Raw genomic sequence first — 21317 nt, 5'->3', positions numbered from 1 at the left:
ACTGAGTAGACTGCGGGGCCACCTCGGGGAAACTTGAGGGCTGGTTTTACTCGTAGGATGTCTCATCCGGTGTTGCCCTGAGAACGAGATATGTGCAGCTCCTATCGGGATTGTCGGCACATCGGGCGGCTTTGCTGGTTTTGTTTTACCATTGTCGAAATGTCTTGTAAACCGGGATTCTGAGACTGATCGGGTCTTCCTGGGAGAAGGAATATCCTTCGTTGACCATGAGAGCTTGTGATGGGCTAAGTTGGGACACCCCTGCAAGGTATAAAATTTCGAGAGCCGTGCCCGCGGTTATGTGGTAGATGGGAATTTGTTAATGTCTGGTTGTGGATAACTTGACACCAGATTCGATTTAAAACGCATCAACCGCGCGTGTAGCCGTGATGGTCTCTTTTCGGCGGAGTCCGGGAAGTGAACACGGTTTTGGGTTATGTTTGACGTAAGTAGGAGTTCAGGATCACCTCTTGATCATTGCTAGCTTCACGACCGTTCCGTTTGCTCTCTTCTCGCTCTTATTTGCGTATGTTAGCCATCATATATGCTTAGTCGCTGCTGCAACCTCACCACTTTACCCCTTCCTTACCCTTTAAGCTTTGCTAGTCTTGATACCCATGACAATGGGATTGCTGAGTCCTCGTGGCTCACAGATTACTACAACAACAGTTGCAGGTACAGGTTATGCGATGATCGTGACGCAAGAGCGATGTTTGCTTGTTTTGGAGTTCTTCTTCTGCTTCTTCTTCGATCAGGGGATAGGTTCCAGGTCGGCAGCCTAGGCTAGCAGGGTGGATGTCGTTTGAGTTTTTGTTTGTGTTTCATCCATAGTCGGATGGTGCTCTTATGTAAGATGATGTTGTATTCGTGTGGCATTATATGCCTTTTGTATGTATCCCCATCTATTATGTAATGTTGATGTAATGATATCCACCTTGCAAAAGCGTATCAATAAACGGTTCTATCCTTGGTGGCACCTTCGAGTCTCTTTAGAATAGTATCGCATATTGGGCGTGACATTATGTGTCAAGATGTAATCTCCTTCACACTCAACCCCTCGTAGAGTGTCCTTTAAACTCAACACAAGACTTGGAGGTTCTCTTATTCAAATTGTATTTGAAAGAAAGCTCTTGAGTGAATTGGTGGGAAAGAAGAGGCCAAGGGGGTACATATAGGCTGGACCCAAAAATTAGACCGCTACACACTTTTTCTTACAACTCGGAGGCTTCGACTGAATTATAAATAAGCAATTTTTCAAATAGCTTGGAGGATCTGACCAAATTTCATCTGAAGGTTCCAATAAGTGTTGGCACAAATCCGCCCGCTTCTGGAGGTCGTTCCAAAATTATATACAAGGTCGAAAACTTATGTAACTTTCGAATTTTTCATGCAATTTTTTATCATGTTCAATATCTAATAACTTGTAGAGGGTGAAATTGCATGTTTTTATGCTAGTGATAATGGAACCCTCTACGCGAAAACTTGAGAAAAATAGGTGTTATTATTCTTCCAGAATGTTTAGCTGCCCAAGAAATGGGCCTTAGGGGCCACACATGACCCCACGTAGCCTAGCCACGTGATCCTAGGAGGCTGGTCGTGTGGTCACACCACATGAGGACGGGATATGTCATAATGCGAGTTGCACTTCGCCCTCGGCTACAACGAGGGATGTATGGTCTGTCACAATAGACTTGTGCATGCATCAACTACTCACATCAACCTAACTAGTTTTTTTCCATTGCTAAATATATATACATATAACATTACATTAGTTATTTCTTTAAAAGTTCTCACACATCTAGAATATGTTTATCTAGTGTAAAAAGAATGTTCGTGCAACTTTTAAGAAACGTTGTAGCTTTCTAAAAAAATGTTTGTGACATTTAAAAATGTTCAGGTGCTTTAGAAAAATGTACGGGACACTTTCTTTTAAAAATTATGCAATGTAAAAATATGTTCATCTAATTCAAAAAACATGTTTGTACCATTCCAAAAAATGTACATTGCATTTTATTTATTAAACAAGAGTTTCAAAAATATGTTCTTGACATTTTAAAAAGATTTTATATAATGCAAAAAAGGTTCACATTTTGAAAATTGTTTTGTATCATTAAAGAAAAGTTTCAATATGTATTTGAAAAATGTTTAAAATGTATTAAAAATGTTGTTAATGATAAAAAGCTTTAGATGTATGCGAAAAATGTACAATGTGTATGAAAAAACAGACATCAAAACATATGTTTGAAAAACAATGTTATCATGTAGTTTGGAAATGTGACACATCTATAAAAAAATGTACTTGATGTACAGAAATGTGTGTGAAAAAATATATGTATTGGAAAAAAGGAAAAAAAACGTAGAAAAATGAATAAGAAACAGAACAAAAAAAGAAAAAAGACGAAAGAAACCAGCGAAAAATCTGATGCCAACACTGAAAAACGACAAGTAAATCATAGATTTTGTTTAGCACAACTACTGTGCTGGGTTGACCCAGTAGCGTCGCGTGAGAGGCGACACGAAACTAACTCTAGCGACTGGCGAAAAATAGCCCTGCTGCACCACTTGGGGGTCCAGGGCACCAGTTATTCTGTCGTGTGAGAAAATATATACATAATTTTTTTTTAAATTTATTTTTGAGGAAATATCGGAACACCTTTTTGAAATTAAATAATCATATATTACAACGGTTGACATGTGAATGAGGACTCCGAAAAGCATGATTTTTTTTAAAATATGAATTTTCGTGAACAGCTTTTATATATGTGTATGTATTTTCCAATATATATGGACATTTATTTGTAGGTATATTTTTTTATTTTTCGTATATTAAAAATACTACATTTTAAAAATGATTATTAGCATTATATTTGATATTCTATTAAATATAAACCTTTTTGGATTTATATAAAAACACGTGATAATGAGCTCCGGAGTGGCCTGCCCGGTAGTTTTTTATTTTTATTTCGAGAAGGGCCAGCCCTGCAGATATTCGGCAGGAGGGAATTATGGGAGCAACTAATTAACAAGCTCTCCTTCGGGAGCCTTACAACGATCAGCGTCACTTGACACGCTCTCAGCCATTTGCCATGTGTCGCGCTTTGGGTGCTCCCTCCAGATTTTATTTTTTTATTTTTTCGCATGCGTTTTTTGGCTTTTTAAACGGGTTTTTTTCCGTTTTTTTTTTACGTTTTGGTTTTCCACCGGTCTTCCCTAGCTTCTCGATCAATTTTTTTTTCGAAAAAAAACAACTTTTTTGCGCAAAAAAATGCATTTTTTCCACGAGAGTCACGGTTTTGTTTTCGCGAGAGGCACGGCCGTGCCTCTTGAAAACGAAAAAAAATGTGTTTTCTATTTTGTTTCCTTCCGTGAGAGGCACGGCCGTGCCTCCTCGGAAACGAAAAAAAGACATTTTTTTTCGTGAGAGGCACCGTTTTGCTTTCACGAGAGGCACAATTGTGCTTTCGCGAGAGGCATGGACGTGTCTCTTTTGGAAAGGAAAAAAAAATATGGTTTCTGTTTTTTCTTTCATGAGAGGCACAGTTTTGCTTCCGCGAGAGGCACGGTTTTGCTTTCGCAAGAGGCACGGGCGTGCCTCTTTTGGAAAGGGAAAAAACCCCGTGTTTCTGGTTCAGTTTTTTCATCCGGTTTTTCGTAAAAAAGGTTCATCAAAACCTATCAACATGGGATCTAGTTTTGAAGATCTCGACATGAGGAGTCCAATGACAAAAGCGGTTCGAGATTTGGACGCACGGTTTAAGAGATAAAACGTTTTGAATAAACGGATCTACGAAAAAAAAGAAAACTCCCCGGTTGCGACAAGTGGCGCACATGCAGCGCGCCACTTATCGCAACCTGGGAAATTGGAGTGATCTCTGCAAGGAGTACTCCTTAACTAGTGATTTCGAGGAATCATCGCCACGTAATAAAAAATTTATCCTAAAAAAGAAAGAAAAATGTAATAAGTTTTTTTAAGGGAATCATCTACGTAATAAGTGTATACTCCCTTCGTTCCAAAATACTTGTCGAAGAAATGAATAAAAATAGATGTATCTACAACTAAAATACATCTAGATACATCCACTTGTCCGACAAGTATTTCCGGACGGAGGGAGTACTATTTATGGGCTGGCCCACCATGATGACATCAAGCGGCCTAGCAGTATCTCCCGGCTCCCGCTCGCATACAAATTCCGAAATAGCTCCCCATTCCCCTTCCAGCTTCCGCGGAGGAAACCCTAGATAGATCAGACTCTGGGGTGGGCGACTGGGAATGGTCCCAATGGACAATGGAGCCCGTGTCCGTCACGACGAAGAAGCGCAGGATAGGCTGTACATGGAAACGTGGGTCAAATATCGGCGAGGTCCGGATGATATGCGCAGGATACCGCCGATACGGATCCTCCTGTACCCAGGTAAATATAACCTACCTGTCGTTGCGTTCTCCGTCAATGTTTGAGTTCAGCTTTTTCCCATCTACTAACAACCAGCCATCGTCGTGTTCTCTGTGTCCAGATATATTCGAGAGAGCGTGGGGTTGGGACCGGCTGCTGCCACAAGACTACAGGTCCTCGCGCCTCTATTTTGACTACCTCAAGGAGTATCACCGGCGCAATCGCCTCATGGACTACGTCGCCGCCGCCGGCGGCAAGCCTGAGGAGTGTCCGCTCAAAGCCCGACCACCGGTTGATGATGCTGTTATCACCGGATGCTTCCCGGATGGGAAGGATGCCCTCACTGCTGCCGCGAGATTCGTAGGGTCTCCTGCCTCTGCATATATGCCTCTAACCAACCAATGAGGGTTTATCCGTACTAACTTGTTCGTGCTCACCAATTTGAAGTGCCTGGACATGGAGCTGTGGTTCATGTCGGTGTGGGGAGACCGACCTGTGCGCAACGTGGAACTCTTGAGCCAAAAGATCCAGGAGCGCGCCTGTCACCTCATCGTCGTGGGGCGAGAATTCTCCGAACCCGCCGCCGCCAGCTTGGTGGTATGTGCAGGCAGCCCAGTTGCATAACCCAAACGATCACCTTTCAGTCTGTGATTTGTATGTCTTGTCAAAACTTTGAGGTGGATTTCAGTGCATCGCCAACGAGGCCGCTTTGGCTTGTGAGCTGCTGACACGTGGGGCTGAAGCCACCGACGTGGAGATCAAACTATGCAACTGCATCCGCCAGTGCGCGCTGAGTCTTATGTACATGATGACAGGGCCGCGTTCCGATGCCTCCGCTGCTGCTATGGTGGTATGTGCGCGCCCTGCCAATTTGCCGACAAAAAAATAAATTAAACTTGTACTTGCATTCAATCTTTTGTGCTAATAACCATCATGTTGGTTTCAAGGGTGTTGCCAAGGAGGCCAGAAGGATGTGTGAGTGGATGAGGAATGTGAACCAACTATATGCTTTCCAAGGTTACTCTGAAATCCACAAGATGGGTCAGTGCGATGTGATCCGGATTCCCACTTTTTATCTTTTCAAGTATATACTGTCGAATATTACAGGGTATGAGATACACCATTTTCTTGTTGGGGTTATCATTATGTCATGATTTTTTTATGGCAATTGATGTTCTTTAATGGTCACAAACATAGTGAATTGATTAATACGATCATCGTGTTGTAAATATCCCCAGGGAAAGAGAACCGTTTGTGCTTATGGATTTTGGAAAGAAGAGGGACAAGGCACAAGCGTAAGAGTCTGCAGGAACTTCAGAGAAGTATTTATCACAGGTAACATAGCTCAATTATTGTTGTTTCTCTCTTAGAACTCGCCAGTCCTCGCTGAGTACCTATTATTGTTTATTAAACTCGAACCTGGCGGATGCCAACTTGAGAGTCGAAGACCCCATGTCCATTGTAGTCAAGATTTTCAAAAACGTAGCTGGGAGGATCATGAGGTTTTTATATTCAGGGAACTTGTTTTCTCCGAAACTTTTCTTGGCTAGTATCCCCATTTGGTTGGAAGCTAACAACAAAATTCATACAAGAGATGATTGGCAAAAGAGGCAGCACCTTCTGATGTGTTGTATGTATGTGCTACTTCAAATTCATAGATGAAAGGTTTCCCCCCTCTCTTGCTACTTGATCTATCCGAGCCATACTGCACTATGGTACCAGTTTCCTTCCGATTCTTCTGAGTGGTTCCAAGTCATAATGCTAAGCGATTGCCTGTGATATACGCCTTGTGGATGGAGGTTTCCCTTTTGAGATCCTTGAGGCCTTGTTCGTTTAATCCTCCTCCCAAGGGGATTGGAGTGGATTGGAGAGGAATTTGGCTTGTAGGGGATCTAATCACCCTCAATCCCTGCCAATCCCCCTCACAAACCACCTCAACCGAACAAGGCCTGATGTGGCTGGCCTTGTGATTATCCCAGCAGTCTAGCACTGTAATGAACTTCCCAATGATATATGTGTTTTTGTTTTCTTCAGCGATTGAGTGCCTCAGAATGGACGGACTATCTATATCACTTGATTCAGAAAAAACGAAGGGCCATATGCCGATCACTTGATTCAGAAAAGACAGAGAAAAACAGAAGGATGGCAAGGCAGAGATTTTTTAGATCCTATTGCTATTATGATCTTCGCAATTGTGTAGCATTTAATCTGCATTAGAGATCAAACGTGTCAGTAAACCACAAGGAACACTGTTACGGCCTAAATAGAACATATACAGGTAGTAACAGCAGCAACTTGCTATGTACAGCGGGCCTAAGTATAACTAAGGGCGATATATTCTTAACAAGAACGAGGGAGGAATTTGAATGAAGTGACGAACTCACCTTGGATATGATTCCTTCCTTGCAGTTAGTACAAACGTGCCGTAGCTGCCATGCTTACTTGGACTCAAAATCACAAGGAATATGAAATGGCCGCCCGGCGGCTCGAGAGAAGAAGATGAAGCCCACGGTCACAAAAGCACACAACAAGCAGCAGAGATGAAAGAGCAGGAGAATGGAAGAAACAAAATTGTTCTACCGCGCAGAAACAATGTTGCAGAAAATGGTTGTACAAACCTCTACAAAGTTTTCAGAGTGAAATGCAACACTAGTTGCAAATTGGCCAGGATTTTCTCACAGACCATGGTAACGGCGTATGAAGGAAAATAAAACAGAGAACTTTGCGTTCCCTGGGACTCAAACCCAGGCCCTTAGGGGACGTGTCCTTTTCTTGTAGTCAGACAACTCGGAAGTTTCATAGTCTTTTTCTTCTTTTGTGTGTCTTCAAACTTTTCAAAAACAAAATGAAAATAAAGTGAGGAACCTAAAAAATTCAAAAAGAAAAGCGAATGTGAGAAGGATGAACATCTTGCATTTTACTCTCTTTTTTGCGAGGGATCTTGCATATCTCTTAAAATACTATGATGTGATATCCTGAAATATTGTGTTGCAAATCATCAAAACTAATGTGTTGTGATCTCTTCTAATATCTCATATCTTCTGATAATTCACATCATTTTTCTATGATTGCCTGTTGGATTGGTGTCGGTGATGAAATGATAGTTTTTTTTGAGGTGTTGATGAAATGATAGATAACATGTGCAAATTCTTGAATACAATCTAATTAAAGAGGGACCAATATTATGATAATTCGTCTCAATCTTACCATCATTATGTGAACTAAGTATAGATTAGATGGCTAGGTTCCTTGTGTTGGAATCCGCTCACCTGGATTCAAGTCTTAAACTTGACATGTGTGCTCTCATATTTTCTGGATTTTTATTTCAGGTTTTCCTATATTATTCTTTCAGCGGTATGGCGTGCATTGATAGGGATAAGTATGTGTGCTTGTATATGAGCTTTTATATTTGCACTGTGGTTCTCAGAAAAAAAAATTCTAACCATCATTAGATTCTGCTAAGTGGTCACAAGAGCGAATGCAGCGTTACCTTACCAATCCTTATCAGAGAATTTGGTTGTCATGAACACCCTCAAGTGAAGCAGCACAAGCGCACCTAAAACGCGAGGCGCTAGGATTAATTTCCTTCCCGATCAAGAGTTGGGCCAACTTATCATGGCGTCTCACTCAACACCTACGCAAAAGACGGAGCAGGAAATGATAAAAAGGTGTTTGTTCAAGATTTATGGCCACTTCGAGATTAATTAGCGCCTAACATTAGCGCTCAACATTGGATCAGGAAACGCTTCGCTGATTTTCATTTCATTGCATTTTTTTTGTCTCCTTGAGTGTCTGCGCAAGCGCCCTGCAATGGAGATGCTCTTATTCAGCCTTGGAGGCTTTGCTTAGGTTTTCCTAAGCCAGTGGCCACCTCATTTTTTTATGGAGTCAAGCAAAGTTTTACAATAATGTTATTGTATGACGTTCTCTGGGAGAGCATGGCAAAACAAACACTTTTATGGAAATTAATGTCGTCGCAAGTCAAAACAAACACTTCTCTGGGATGGCAAATTTCTTCACAAAGCACGGCAAGCATTGGGCAGAAACTGAAGTGGGCAGATTTGCCAAAATTGCCATCCACGGACAACACATATTGCCATGCTCCCCAACGAATGTTCGCCGATTAAGGTAGTCCAGGTTTTAAGACCAAGTTGAATCTCATAAAAGAGTTTAACCCGCAACAGCAGAAGTACCAACAAGACACGCTCAGTTCAGAAAAAGAAAAAAAAAAAAACAGACACGACAAGCTACTGCACTGAAGTATATCACAAATTTTGTGCCAGTGACATAAGCAAGCTTCTTTCAGGACACAGAACTATGCCAGTGATTTGGGAAAGCGATTTTCTGGATGCATTCCGGTGAGACAGCTCTGCATACACGCAGGCTTCAGCTGCGAAAAAATGTGACACTGGCTTTCCCTGCAAGAGGAACACACTGTTTAGTGTTTACACATAAAGGGAGAAATCGGGTTAAGACTATACAAGGACACGTGTGATACGTTGTCTTCCTGCCAACTTCTATGTACTGACACCATTCCTGTTGGTATTAACGAATTATTATGGTATGCATGTTGTAGAACTTCTCAAGATTAAATCCAATAGAAATAACAGTGTCAGATTGTTCACCAAGACTGATTTCAAAAGGTGTGTGGGTATTACTTTAAAATTTTAAGAAAATAATGGTCAAAGTTGCATATTGAAAACCTTGAACAGGTAAAGAATAATGGACTGGAATGGGAGTGGAGCACTCAAATTTAGTTTAGCCTATATAACCGTTCAGTTTCTTCAACAGAGGCAATGCAAAGCCTCATCAGAACATGGCACTGTAAGTTAGACTAACTAAAGATAAAAGAAAAACGAATTCTGATGTGAAACACGCCAGGACCTTCTGGAAAAATGAATTAGGTTAAAAAGTAAAATAGGATAAGACTGGAGTGTTTACCTTTAAACATAATCTCGGCACAGGTCGAAGCTCTTCTGTAACTTAGTATCTTGTTCATTGCATCCTCATTCGACATTGAGCAATTCTCACCATGAGTAATAAATAATGTGCAAAAAAGCCTTGCTTTAGAGAGAATAAGCTCTATAAAAGTCATCTCATTTGGAAGCCAATGAATACCAGTCATCTGCATGAACTGAAGGTTGGCACACATGCCACCGGTCCACTGTGAATTTTGAAACTCTTCATGTGCCTCAAATTTCTGCTCGGCACTATTGTCGATCTTCATGAAAACAAGTAGAAGTCATTCACTGAAAGTAGTAATGATGGCCTTCACATAATATAAATATAGATGATCTGTAACATAGCATTCAACATTACCAGTATTTTGAGTCTTTCAAGGTTTGGGGCATTCCTTAGTAAGCAATAGGTTGATAGAATGGAGGCAAGCTCACAAAATTGTGTATATAGTGTCAAGCTCTTTAAGTTACCAAATTTGCATTGAAGCCTCTCTAGTATTATAGCCCCATTTAACTGAAAAAGATAAAAGACATAATGTCAGAAGTTTGAAACTCCATGTAAACCTAGAACCGTTGAGCAACATTTTGCATTCTTTACTCATGTATAAGAAAAGCCATTCTATTGTGCTAGAGCTAAAAGACAACTTTGGGCCACATGCATCCACAACTCACAAAGGCGTGAACCCAGTTTCAGAAAATTATAGAAGTGTAGGAGAGTGGGATGTTACAATTTTGAAAGGCTCTCAAGTCTTAACACCCAAAACAAAAAGGACAGCTCAAGTAGTAAAGATAAATGAGAAATAATACATTACTCTTGTACACAAATTTGGAATATCAGTAGTGGCGGGCGGCAAAGGCTAAAAATTTATCTGTAAATACATATTAAACAGGTCTGTACAACAACAAAATTGCAACAAGTCTCAAACAAATATTGATCACGACAGGATTATTAAATATATACTCCCTCCATCCGAAAATACTTGTCATCAAAATGGATAAAAATGGATGTATCTAGAATTTAAATACGTCTAGATACATCCCCTTTTATTCATTTTGATGACAAGTATTTTCGGACGGAGGGAGTACAACTTTGTAACTAACAAGCAACATAACAACTACTTCCTCTATAAAGAAATATTAATGATCTAAAATGTCTTATATTTATTTACAGAGGAAGTAGGAAGCAATTTTGAATTTACGTTGCAAACAAGGTGGCTCGCTCAAAGGTTGGGGGGCCAACCAGGGCCGCGAGGATAAGTTGCTCCGAGCCCGTTTGGTGACGGACCTCGACCGTATGGACACGGCTGCGGACGTACGGGTTTTCTCGGAGCAAGAATGGGCCGAGCGGTACGCTGTTGAGGCAAAGGTTGAGGCCCTCCTCCGTGCAGAGGAGGAGTACTGGCGTAGGAGGGGTGGAATAAAGTGGACGCTCGAAGGGGACGCAAACACAAAATACTTCCATGCTTATGCCAATGGCCGGCGACGTAAGTGTGCCATTCTGAGGTTGCAATCGGAGCAGGGGCTCCTATTGCGCCAACAGGACATAGTCCGGCACATTTACGATTTCTACATCAAGCTGCTGGGCTCCAGGGAGGAGTCCAGGGCTCGCCTACGGGCGGATATCTGGGATCCCGCTCTGCTGGTCTCGGATGAAGAGAACGAAGGCTTGGGCCTCGCCTTCCTTCCTCAGGAAATCGACCAGGCGATCCTGGGGATGAAATCTGACACGGCACCCGGCCCGGATGGGTGGCCGGTGGCGATGTTCAAACATTTTTGGCAAGTCCTCAAGGGCCCCATTTTCGAGGTGTGTAACGGGTTTATGCGTGGCACTGTGGACATATCGCGCCTTAACTTTGGGGTTCTTTCGCTTATCCCCAAAGTTCAGGGCGCGGACAATATTAGACTTTTTCGTCCCATAGCGCTTATCAACGTCCCGTTCAAAATCTGCTCTAAGGCTTGTTCTACGCGCTTGTCTCCGGTGGCCCATCGTATTATTAGTAGGAATCAAACGGCGTTTATTCGTGGTCGCAACATTTTGGAGGGCACGTTGGCCCTACAAGAGATCGTTCACTCGCTCAAGCGTAGCCGCCAGCCGGCAATACTTCTGAAATTAGATTTCGAGAAGGTGTACGACCGAGTGAACTGGGAGTTCCTCCGACAAATCCTTCTGGATCGAGGGTTTTCGGCAGTTTGGGTTCACCGTATGATGCAATTGGTTTCGGGAGGCCAAACGGCGATTGCGGTGAACGGAGAAGTTGGGAACTTCTTCCGCAACAAGCGTGGGCTGCGTCAAGGGGACCCAGCCTCACCGTTGCTTTTTAACTTTGTGGCAGATGCACTGGGTGTCATGCTAGACAAAGCTCGCGTTGCTGGCCACATCAGTGGAGTGGTCGGCAATCTGATCCCTGGAGGGGTGTCGCACCTTCAATATGCCGATGACACCCTACTCCTTTTTGAGCCGGACACTCACAGCATAGCAACGGTTAAGGCCATATTGTTATGTTTTGAACTAATGTCCGGACTAAAAATTAACTTCCACAAGTGTGAAGTGGTGTCCATAGGGATGGGCGCGGCCGAAAGCGAACGGGTGGCCAACTTGCTAAATTGCAAGCTTGGAAAGTTCCCGTTCACTTACCTTGGCTTACCGATCGCAGAGAAGAAATGCTCGATTGCCGATTGGGAACCTCTCAACACTAAGGTGGCGGACCGGGTATGTCCATGGAGAGGTCGATTTATGTCATCAGGGGCACGACTAATCCTTACTAACTCTAGCCTCTCGTCCTTACCCATGTTCGCCATGGGTATGTTCTTGTTGGCGGATGGCGTCCATAAGAAAATGGACACTCCCCGGGCACGTTTCTTTTGGGAAGGTGCGGGCCCTAAACGGAAGTACCACATGGTAAAGTGGCAAGCCGTTTGTCGACCTAAAACCCAGGGGGGTCTTGGGGTCATCAACTCTAAGCTGATGAACATAGCACTTATGTGCAAGTGGATCTGGAAGCTGTCCCAGGGAGGGACCGGCCTCTGGATTGACCTCCTTCGTGCCAAGTACTTCCCACTTGGGAATTTCTTTGAGGCATCTCCTCACGGGTCACCTTTCTGGACCTCCATCCAATACCTCAAACCGTACTTCGCCAGGGGAGCGAGGTTTACGGTCCACAATGGCCGCTCCACCCGGTTTTGGCACGACGTGTGGATTGGCCAGCAACCCCTTTGGTCGGAGTGCCCCCACCTCTACGCCATCGCGGTTGATCCCAATCAACTGGTGGCGTCGGCCCTCAGTGCCTCCCCGCCCCCCATATTCTTCAGAAGGGAGCTTGTGGGACCGGAGCAGGCCGAGTGGGATCACGTGCGGGCTTTGACTGCGACCGTTCGCTTATCGGACTCCGCCGACGAGGTCTCTTGGAGACTCTCGGGCTCTGGCAAGTTCACTGTCAAGTCAATGTACAGGAAGCTGTGTCGCGGGCATGCCCCTATGGCAGCCACGGGGCTTTGGAAGGCGCGAATCCCGCTAAAAATTAAGGTCTTTCTTTGGCAATTATGTCAGGATCGCCTTCCTACCTCTATTAATATAGCCAAGCGCAATGGCCCTGCTTCCGGACCGTGCGCTCTGTGTCATAACGCGGAAGATGCTGACCACGCGTTTTTTCGCTGCCCTTTGGCGCGGTTTGCTTGGAGTGCAGTCAGGGAGGCCGCTGGGGTGGATTGGGATCCACGCTCACGTTCTGAGCTTGTGTCTTACTTATCTGCGATCCCGGGCTCTTTGCGCCGGATAATGTGGACGTGTGCTTCGGCCTTGCTATGGGCCTTATGGCATATTCGCAACAAGTTTACTATTGAGGGAGCGTTTCCCTCTCACCCCGCCGATGTTATTTTCAAATGCATCTTATTCTTGCAGCAGTGGGCTCCGCTGGGAAGGCAACAGGATGCTGATCTCCATCGACATGCTACCGCTCGGCTCCGCACAGTCTACTCGGTGTCCCGAGCCCCGTCGCCTCCTCCGTCTGCTGCCTTATAGGGATAGGCGGCCCTTTTGGTCCTGCTTTCTTTGAGCCTGCGTGCTCGCTACTCTGGCTAGCTATGCCATGTAACGCACTTATCACCGGTCTCGCCTCTTGGCTCTGTTTCGCAACTTGGCTGTCTAGCCTCGGTTTAGTTTGGTCTCGATACTTGTTCGCACGCTGCCTAATGTTGTGGGCTTTATTAATTTAAAGCCGGACGTCTCTGACGTCTATGTTCTAAAAAAAAAAGTTAGGATGAATCCTGATTGTCCCCAACAACCACATCACTTTCACAATATCTTGCATTAACAAACTTATGAGATTGGCAAAGTCTGCCGAGAGGATATACTAGGAAGATTAGGCACACCAAAAATAAAAAGAACCTTCCATTGGCTGAGTCCCGAATGATATATGCAAGAAAAATTTAAAAAGGCATATGTGCCTAGGTGTGTGCTTAGGCGCACCTAGGCTCTAGGCGATAGCATGCTTAATCGCACCAAGGCTCTAGGCGATAGCAAAACGGCCTAGCGCATAATTTGTGCATAGCACATTTAAGCGTGTGTGTTAGTCAGAAAAGCCCAAGACGGTGGCAAAACACACAACTAACGCCTATCACTTTCTTTACCTTTGCTTATTCTCTCTAAAGTAAGCATAACTATTTATTACTCCCTTCATCCCATAATTTAAGAGCGTTTTTGACATTTATTATGGGAGGGAGGGAGTAGTAACACAGACTAAACTGAGAGAATATGCACGTACCGGTGAATGCCGAGTACATATCACAAGCTTGGTAATGTTCGAAAAGCCGGCGAGGAATTTGGCGAAATCGCGGCCCCCTAAATAGTCCAGTATATCAATGTTGGCAGAGTGCAGGGACAGAAGCTCCCCAAGGATCCAGCCCAAATCTTTGGACGAACTGATCTGTATGTCCTGGATATTGGGCCCCTGAATCACCTACTCCTTGAAGTCGCCCAGGATTTTCACCTCCCAGAATACCAGCTTCTCAAGCGAGGGCGACGTCGCGATGATCTCCTCCAGTTGGTACTCCCCGTTCTCCCGGAACCGGACGCAGGTGAGAGCAAGTTTCCTCAGCTCCGGAAACCCCTCGAAGCCCGCGGGCAGGGGCGGGATGGCGCAGGCGTGGAGGCGGAGGTTGGTGAGCCGGCGGCAGGCGAAGACGGAGGAGGGGAGCGCGAGGACGGCGTCGAAGGAGCTGGGCCTGAGGTTGAGGGTGTCGACGCCCCGGCGGGAGAGGACGAGGAGCCAGTCGTGGATGCGGCCTGCGGAGGGCTCGTCCAGGTGTGCCCAGAGGCGCCGGACGCGGCCGGGGCAGCGGAGGAGCACGCTGTCGACGGCCCTCAGATGCTTGGTCTCGTCGGGGCAGGGGAAGTAGAAGTCGATGGACGGGAGGTCCTCCCAGCGGCGTCGCCAGGCGCGGGAGAGCGCCGACGTGCGGACGGCGTCGCGGAGGCCGACGCGGTCGAGGATGTCGTCGAGGACGCCCGTCGGCAGCGAGATCAGGGCGTCCGCCTCCGCCACGGCGGCTTCGGCCGCCCGACGCGGCGTCGACATTTCTCACGTGAGGGTCAGGGGACCCCGCGGTGACGCGGTCCGATGTTTCTCCTCTGGGAAATGTGAGGAAGTGAACGCTTGGGTTTTGACGAACGCCGCCGCGTTGGTGGTGTCCAACTGTTGGGCTTTCCTTTCGGCTCACTCCGCAGAGCCGAACACGACACCGGTCCGAGCGGGTCGGATTGTCTACCCACTCACTGACTTGAGACCACCTCACACAATCGATTTTTTGTCCAAAAAGACCCCTACCGAGATGAATTGACAAAAGAGACTATCTCTGGATCAATTTGACAAAAAGGACCCCCTCAGCGGTGGCGACAGGCGCGGCAGGCGACACGTGGCACCTGCCGCCACGCCAGGAGGCGGGCGGGCCCAGCCGCCACCGCAGGAGGCGGCCACCCCAGCCGAACGGATTCCCCACAGTGCGTCGCGGCGCAACGGAACGGGGCGGGCCAGGTGGGCCCTGCGGCCACCGGGCGAGGCGGCCAGCCCTAGCGCGGTCGCTGCCTGGCCGACAGGCCCTGCTGCGAGCGGGCCCCGCCAGTGGGCCTCGCCGCCACAGCCTGAGGCGGCCTCACCTGGCTAACAATGCTGGCCGACAGCTGGTGCTGCTCGGTTGCCGAGGCGTGGGCCCCGCCGCCACTAGCGCAGGCGGCCGTTGCTGCATGCGCGCGTTGATTCCCGGGCCGACATGAGCACTGTAATAAATGGCGTTGATTCCCACGTGTATGTGATTGCTTGTTGCTAGTGATGCTGATTTTCATGATTGAGCGGGAATCCGATGCGGTGTGCTAATTTCACGGGCTCGCTGTTGCAAACTGGGCTGATTCCTTGCAGTGTGGATCTGCAGTGTGACCGACATGAGAATTGTGGCAAATGGCGCTCATTCCCATGCTTTGAAAATTGCTGCTGCAGGTGAGGTGACAGCACCCAAGAGCGTGATTTCCGCGCGGGGATATGGACACTGATGCCTGCTTTTGGTTCTGTAGTGCCGACACTACAGGGATCCTAAAATATCCCGCCTAATTTTCTCTGTTCTCGCTTATTTTCTCGCCATCATTAATCGTCTGAGCCTATAAAAGAAGACACCGAGGCTCTCGTCCAGCCATCCTAGAAATCGCCAGTGCGCAAAGTGTGTACACATTTTTTTCAGTCGATATGAGTTTGCCTTGTTCGGATCAAAGCATTAGGCCGAGGAAAATGAAGACTGCAAGTTTGCCTCCTGGGGTGGCAGTCCTGCGGTGTTGGTGTGGCGATCTTTGCAAGGTGAAGGAGGTGACGGATTTTTCAGATTGGTTGGGCATGAAGTTTTTCATGTGCGCCAATTATGAGGAAGATCCTGCCGTAGCTATTTCAGAGTACGACAAGCCTCCGGTATGGTTTAACCATCACGAATAGATATTGTTGGTATTTTCATTGATTCTTTAGTAACATTCTTGTTTCTTGTTGTAGTCTCCTCCGCCTCTGTGCATGTACTATCGTTGGATTGACACGGAGAAGCCGGCTTGGGCAGTGACTGAGATTCGTGAAAGAAGTCGCCGTGCGTGGAATAGTTTATTTGCGGAAGAGCGACGCGAGAAGGCGGAAGCTGAGGAGAAAGCAGAGCAAGAGAGAGAGTTAAAAGAATACTATGCGGAGCAACACCGTTTTTTTGAGGAAATGGGAAAGAAAAACAGGGAAGAGGCTCGTCGCATGGAGGAGCAGGAACGACAGCGAAAGGAGGCTCGTGAGGCGGAGAGGCAGAGAAAGAAAGAAAGGGCTCGTCAGGCCAAGGCAGCAGAAGAAGCTGGCGATGGAAAAGGAAAATATCCACGTTGGACTCAGTAGATTCCTGTGGTAGTATTTTAAATTTCGCAATCATTTGTATCTTTATTTCTGCAGTTTAATGTAGCTTCATTTCAGTAGTTAAATGTAGCTTTATTTAAATTCTACGATGTATCTTATTTTCAGTTGTACCTTGTCGTGTTGTATCTTATTTTCAGTTGTACCTTGTCGTGATGGAAAAAATATATAGTTTTAGAATAAAGTAGTGGCATTTTCTTTCCCTCCACTAATTATCGAGCATCGTGCAACAACTATAAAATGAAATTAAGATAGAACATAATGCCTTACAATAAGAGAGTACAAACTAATAATGCAAGTACATCTGAATTAAACGGTACAACTGGAATACAGCTTAAAAACTACATGAAGGCATCATCGTCATCCTCCGTCGATGCAGAACTCTTGCCCTTCGAGGATGCAGAACTCTTACCCTTGGACGATGAAGAACTCTTGCCCTTCGAGGATGCAGTACTCTTGCCCTTGGACGATGCAGAACTCTTGCCCTTTGACGATGCAGAACCCGGAAGCGGCGGCATGAAGATATCATCTTCGTCCTCGCTCTCCTCAGTCCATAAAAATGGATGGTTTTCTGCAGTCCTTCTAAAAGTTTCACTCTTCGGCTCCACAACCTTCTTCCACCTTGCATCCAACCTAAGAAGTTCTTTACGTACCTCCTCATAGGTCCTTTCAGGCCACCCAGACCTACGTAATTGGTGAGCCAACTCATTCATTATGGTGTCACTACCGGTGAGATCGTCCCATGGAACTATCCTATTGTCCATCCTGAAATCGGTAGCTAGCCTCAGAAGAGTGCTACTCATCCCAGGGTGAAAACTACGATCGAAAGGATAATGGGACATCTCGACTACACTACACTCGAATGCTTATCCACCTCCGTCTGAAGGGGGTTTTATAGGTAAAGAGGAGAAAATAGCGGGAAAGAACGACTGCGGTATGGAGGGAAAGGGTTGGCGGGAACATATGGCGGGAAACAGGTGGCAGGAAGATATGGCGGGAAGGGGTTGGCGGGAAACGGGTGGCGGAACATATGGAGGGAAAGCGTTTGCGGGAAAATATTGAGGGGAAAGCGTTGCTTGAAAATATATTTTTTTCATTGTCTAAGACGGGCAATGGTTGCACATTATTCATCAGCCAAAATTTAAAAAAAAAATTCATTTCGGCCTAACGTAAGCAAAAGAGTGGAGCGGGATAGTATGACGGGAGATATAGGCGGGAAAAATTGTTCCTGACTGGTGCATTTTTATTTCAGCATACATAGATGTTCAAATTGAAAAGTCTGATACACACATATGTAGATACAATGGGTCGCGCACGTGCATAGATGAATCACCCTACTTTACGACGACCACCTGGCCTTTCCTTACGACCGGAAGGCGACAAGCGATTAGGTGGCCGGGGCACACGAAGACCGTGGCCGTACTCCAATTCGGCTTCATGTGTCTGTGAGTCCTGCGTAGGTGGTGGAGTCGCGAATCCTTGTTGCGAACCTGAAGCGTAATTGTAGGCGTATGGTTGTGACTCCGGGGGGATAAAAGATGGGCCAATAACGTCCCCTCCGAAGAACTCTGTAACTAATGATGTAACCGTGTCGCCAAGATCATGTGATGCTCCCCGGAGGCCTGTGTTGACGCCATGATCATGTGATGCTCCCCGGAGGCCTGTGTTGACGCCGCGTTGGGTGTTCTCATCGCCCCAATTAACATCAGGTGTGTCCTGCACATAGAAACATTTTAAACAAACTGTTAGAGGATAATATATGATATCATTGTAAATGCATTGAAATGTAAACATGACTACCTGAGCATATCCCTCTCCTATACTGTCTGGCCATTGTACGTGGTGCTGGTTTAAATCTGGTACACGAGTCTCCTCGGGCATGGGGATCCCTCGCGTGGAGAGATACGGCTGAGATCCCTCACCTTGGGTGTATGCATCATATCCTGTGTACGCATATGGGTTAGGGGAAAGAAACTGCTCGGGCATCGAATCCAAGCCCGTGCCATGGTCCTGAGATGTCTGCCCCTGACGAAGCTGCATCGAAGAAGAGCGATGCAGCGGCAGAGATGAGTCATGTCGTGGCAATGTCGTTCTAGTACTCGGACCCTCCCCCCATTGCTCATGGCTCGTACGCGCCTCGCTCGGTCTGGACGACGGTGCCGCACTCGGTCTGGCTGACCTCGCTACCGGCATGTATGCTCCAGTGGCAACGTCGTCGCCTCTACCGCATCTGAACTTCTTTGCCACGAATTGTTGCAAAAGTTTCTGGAATGTCTTGCGATATGGGCCCTGGGCCGGCATGCTATCCGTAGCCATCTGCCCTACTTCGTTGACATTTTCAAGCTGAACAATATTTGGATGTTATTTAGTTCAAATGATTATGAAATGATGGACCTAAAAAAGTTACAAGTGATTACCAGGTGGTCACGATAGTAAGCTGCATGCAGCTCAACATGTCTCCGCGCCTGCTCCTCTTGTGTGAGATGTGTTGGTATAGTAGCTGGCTGACTGGCCAGGCTAGCACGTGTGTTCATGCAGTACCACTGCTTGTACGCTTGATCTGTACTTCCATCGTACGGTCTGCGAAATTAAATAATTACATAAACCGTTGTGATGAAAGCAAAGCATCTTCACGCATCGTATGATCATCGTAAAAAAATAATGTACATAAAATATACCTAAGTTGACGCACTATATCTGCTAGCGCTTCATTTTCCCACTTGTGTACCCATTCACTGTTCTCTTCCCTCCAATCGTATAAACTCCAACCCCTGCCCATATTTGTTAGCCTGCAAATTATGTAACAAAGTGTGAGTTTAGTAAATTAAAAATGACACTAACTATTTAGGGATGTCACATCTTACTTATGTGTTTCCTCGTCGATACGTCTGGGAAAAGGTGGTGGAATTTCTTGATAGAGACCGAACTGTCTCATTACACGCTCTGGGTTGTAAGGTTCAACACACCACAGGAACAATAAGTTGCAGCGAGTCAGCCAGAATGCACTATCGGTCAACATGCCTGGTGTGAAGTGTCGAGCATCAAAGACCATTTTTAGCTGGTCCTGAGTCCACGGGTTCCATGTGACTTCTGCCTCATCAAGTATCTCAAACTACTGGTGGTACATAGGGTAACAATTTTTCGCAATATCTGGAGACCAACGTTTCCATGCCTTTGTCCACCTGGTGGCCATAGTTGCGCTAGCACCCTCGCCAAAGTCGTATGGGTATATGGGTTGTACTATACGAGGTCGTCCTACAGGGAGGTATTCCCAGGATCACAACTGTAGGAACTCATAGGCGACACAAAGTAATGGAGCTTTTTGTGCGAAAGAGGTTTTTTGCGTGGCATCACACAAGCCTCTGTATGTATGAGATAGCATGACAGAACCGAAGCTGTATTTTGGCTGCTCGGGTAAAGGTTCATCTACCATATTCTCTGCAATGTAGATGAGACCAGGGACAACAACGTCCCCATGTGAATTTGGAAATAGATTCCCAAGGAGCCACAACAAATACGCAAACAGATGTCTTTTTCTCGCCTCCTCATTGACGAAGCTAGATAAATTAAGAAAGTTATCACGAAGCCAGACGAGTGGGATGCCCCGAGGGTTACCAGAACGTTGTGATTCTGGCATTTCCATCCCAAGACGGGCTGCTATATCTAATGCCCAAGATGGAGACACTCGTGGAGAGACTACCGGCTCATCTCTAATTGGTAGAGCAGTGATCATAGAAACATCTTTCAGTGTAGGTGCAAGCTCCCCAAAACGAAAGTGAAAGGTGTGGGTTTCAGGTCTCCACCGGTCAACGAGGGATGTCAAAAGGGATGGGTCCGAACGTACTTGGTCGTCGCATGATGTGAGCCTAGCAAAACCTTGTAGACCATAAGCGTCAAGGTGAGCAAGGAAATGATTGTGTATTGGCCATGTTTTCTTTATGGTTCGAAGTCTGAAAGGCCGATAATCATGCTTAGTATTTGGTTTCAAAAATAGGTGGCAACGGTGGCCGGCGTCATGGGGCCCCTGCAAAAGCACTGGCACTTCACCCATAACCTGCACACAAACATACAAATATAAATTACGAGGAAGACAGAAATACAAATGCAAATCAAAATTAACTTAAAAAATACAAAGAGATACGATTTACATTAATTATCTGAAGTTAACATCAGGAGTACAATAATACAAAGAGAATCAATTTAAATTTAATGTAAGTACACATAACGAGTATAAATATAAATAGACATGGCGAGTACATATATATCAACATCATGCGTTGTTGTTGGCTCGATACGGGCAGTCTTTGCGTGAATGTTCAGGACACCTGCAAACGCCGCATCGCCTTGGTTCTCCCATCTGGCTATGGTCCATGTCATTGCGATGACGCCTAGACTGACGTCGTCCCTTTGCGGTTCTCATCAAGTCGGTGTTCGGAACCCATTTCGGCCCATCTGGCCACAACATTTTGTAGTTCATATCAATGCCCCAAGCCCAAAACTCACTGTTCCAAGTGTTGTACAGATTATACATGTTGAAGTACGGCGATATGTAT

At 45.8% G+C, this 21317-nt stretch overlaps 2 protein-coding genes and 1 pseudogene across 4 annotated transcripts; 1 reads left to right on the top strand and 2 right to left on the bottom strand.

The window, feature by feature from the left end:
- Nucleotides 1-4234: 4234 nt before the first annotated feature.
- On the top strand, nt 4235-7179 carry LOC123116163 (uncharacterized). Its single transcript, XM_044537163.1, has 7 exons — nt 4235-4412; nt 4513-4751; nt 4839-4988; nt 5080-5241; nt 5339-5499; nt 5630-5726; nt 6801-7179. The coding sequence occupies exons 1-6, from the start codon at nt 4271-4273 to the stop codon at nt 5688-5690; spliced, it is 915 nt and encodes a 304-aa protein (XP_044393098.1). The 5' UTR covers nt 4235-4270; the 3' UTR covers nt 5691-5726; nt 6801-7179.
- Nucleotides 7180-7711: 532 nt separating this feature from the next.
- On the bottom strand, nt 7712-15004 carry LOC123111944 (F-box/FBD/LRR-repeat protein At1g13570-like; annotated as a pseudogene).
- A 2977-nt stretch (nt 15005-17981) lies between these two features.
- On the bottom strand, nt 17982-19906 carry LOC123111942 (uncharacterized). Of its 3 annotated transcripts, none has more exons than XM_044532825.1 (5): nt 19629-19906; nt 19443-19553; nt 19182-19344; nt 18687-19107; nt 17982-18480 (listed from the first exon to the last, which is right to left on the bottom strand). In XM_044532825.1, exons 1-5 carry the CDS (start codon nt 19814-19816, stop codon nt 18470-18472), a joined length of 894 nt encoding a protein of 297 aa, XP_044388760.1. In that variant the 5' UTR covers nt 19817-19906; the 3' UTR covers nt 17982-18469. The 3 variants fall into 3 exon arrangements, with proteins under 3 accessions (XP_044388760.1, XP_044388759.1, XP_044388761.1); XM_044532824.1 differs by having other exon boundaries at nt 18565-19107; nt 19629-19899; XM_044532826.1 differs by lacking the exon at nt 18687-19107 and having other exon boundaries at nt 19629-19891.
- Between the last annotated feature and the right edge of the window lie 1411 nt (nt 19907-21317).

This window comes from Triticum aestivum, chromosome 5B, assembly GCF_018294505.1.
Source record: "Triticum aestivum cultivar Chinese Spring chromosome 5B, IWGSC CS RefSeq v2.1, whole genome shotgun sequence".
NCBI lineage: Eukaryota > Viridiplantae > Streptophyta > Magnoliopsida > Poales > Poaceae > Triticum > Triticum aestivum.
Note: the sequence above shows the minus strand (reverse complement) of the source record. Positions and strands in the feature narration are given on the sequence as shown.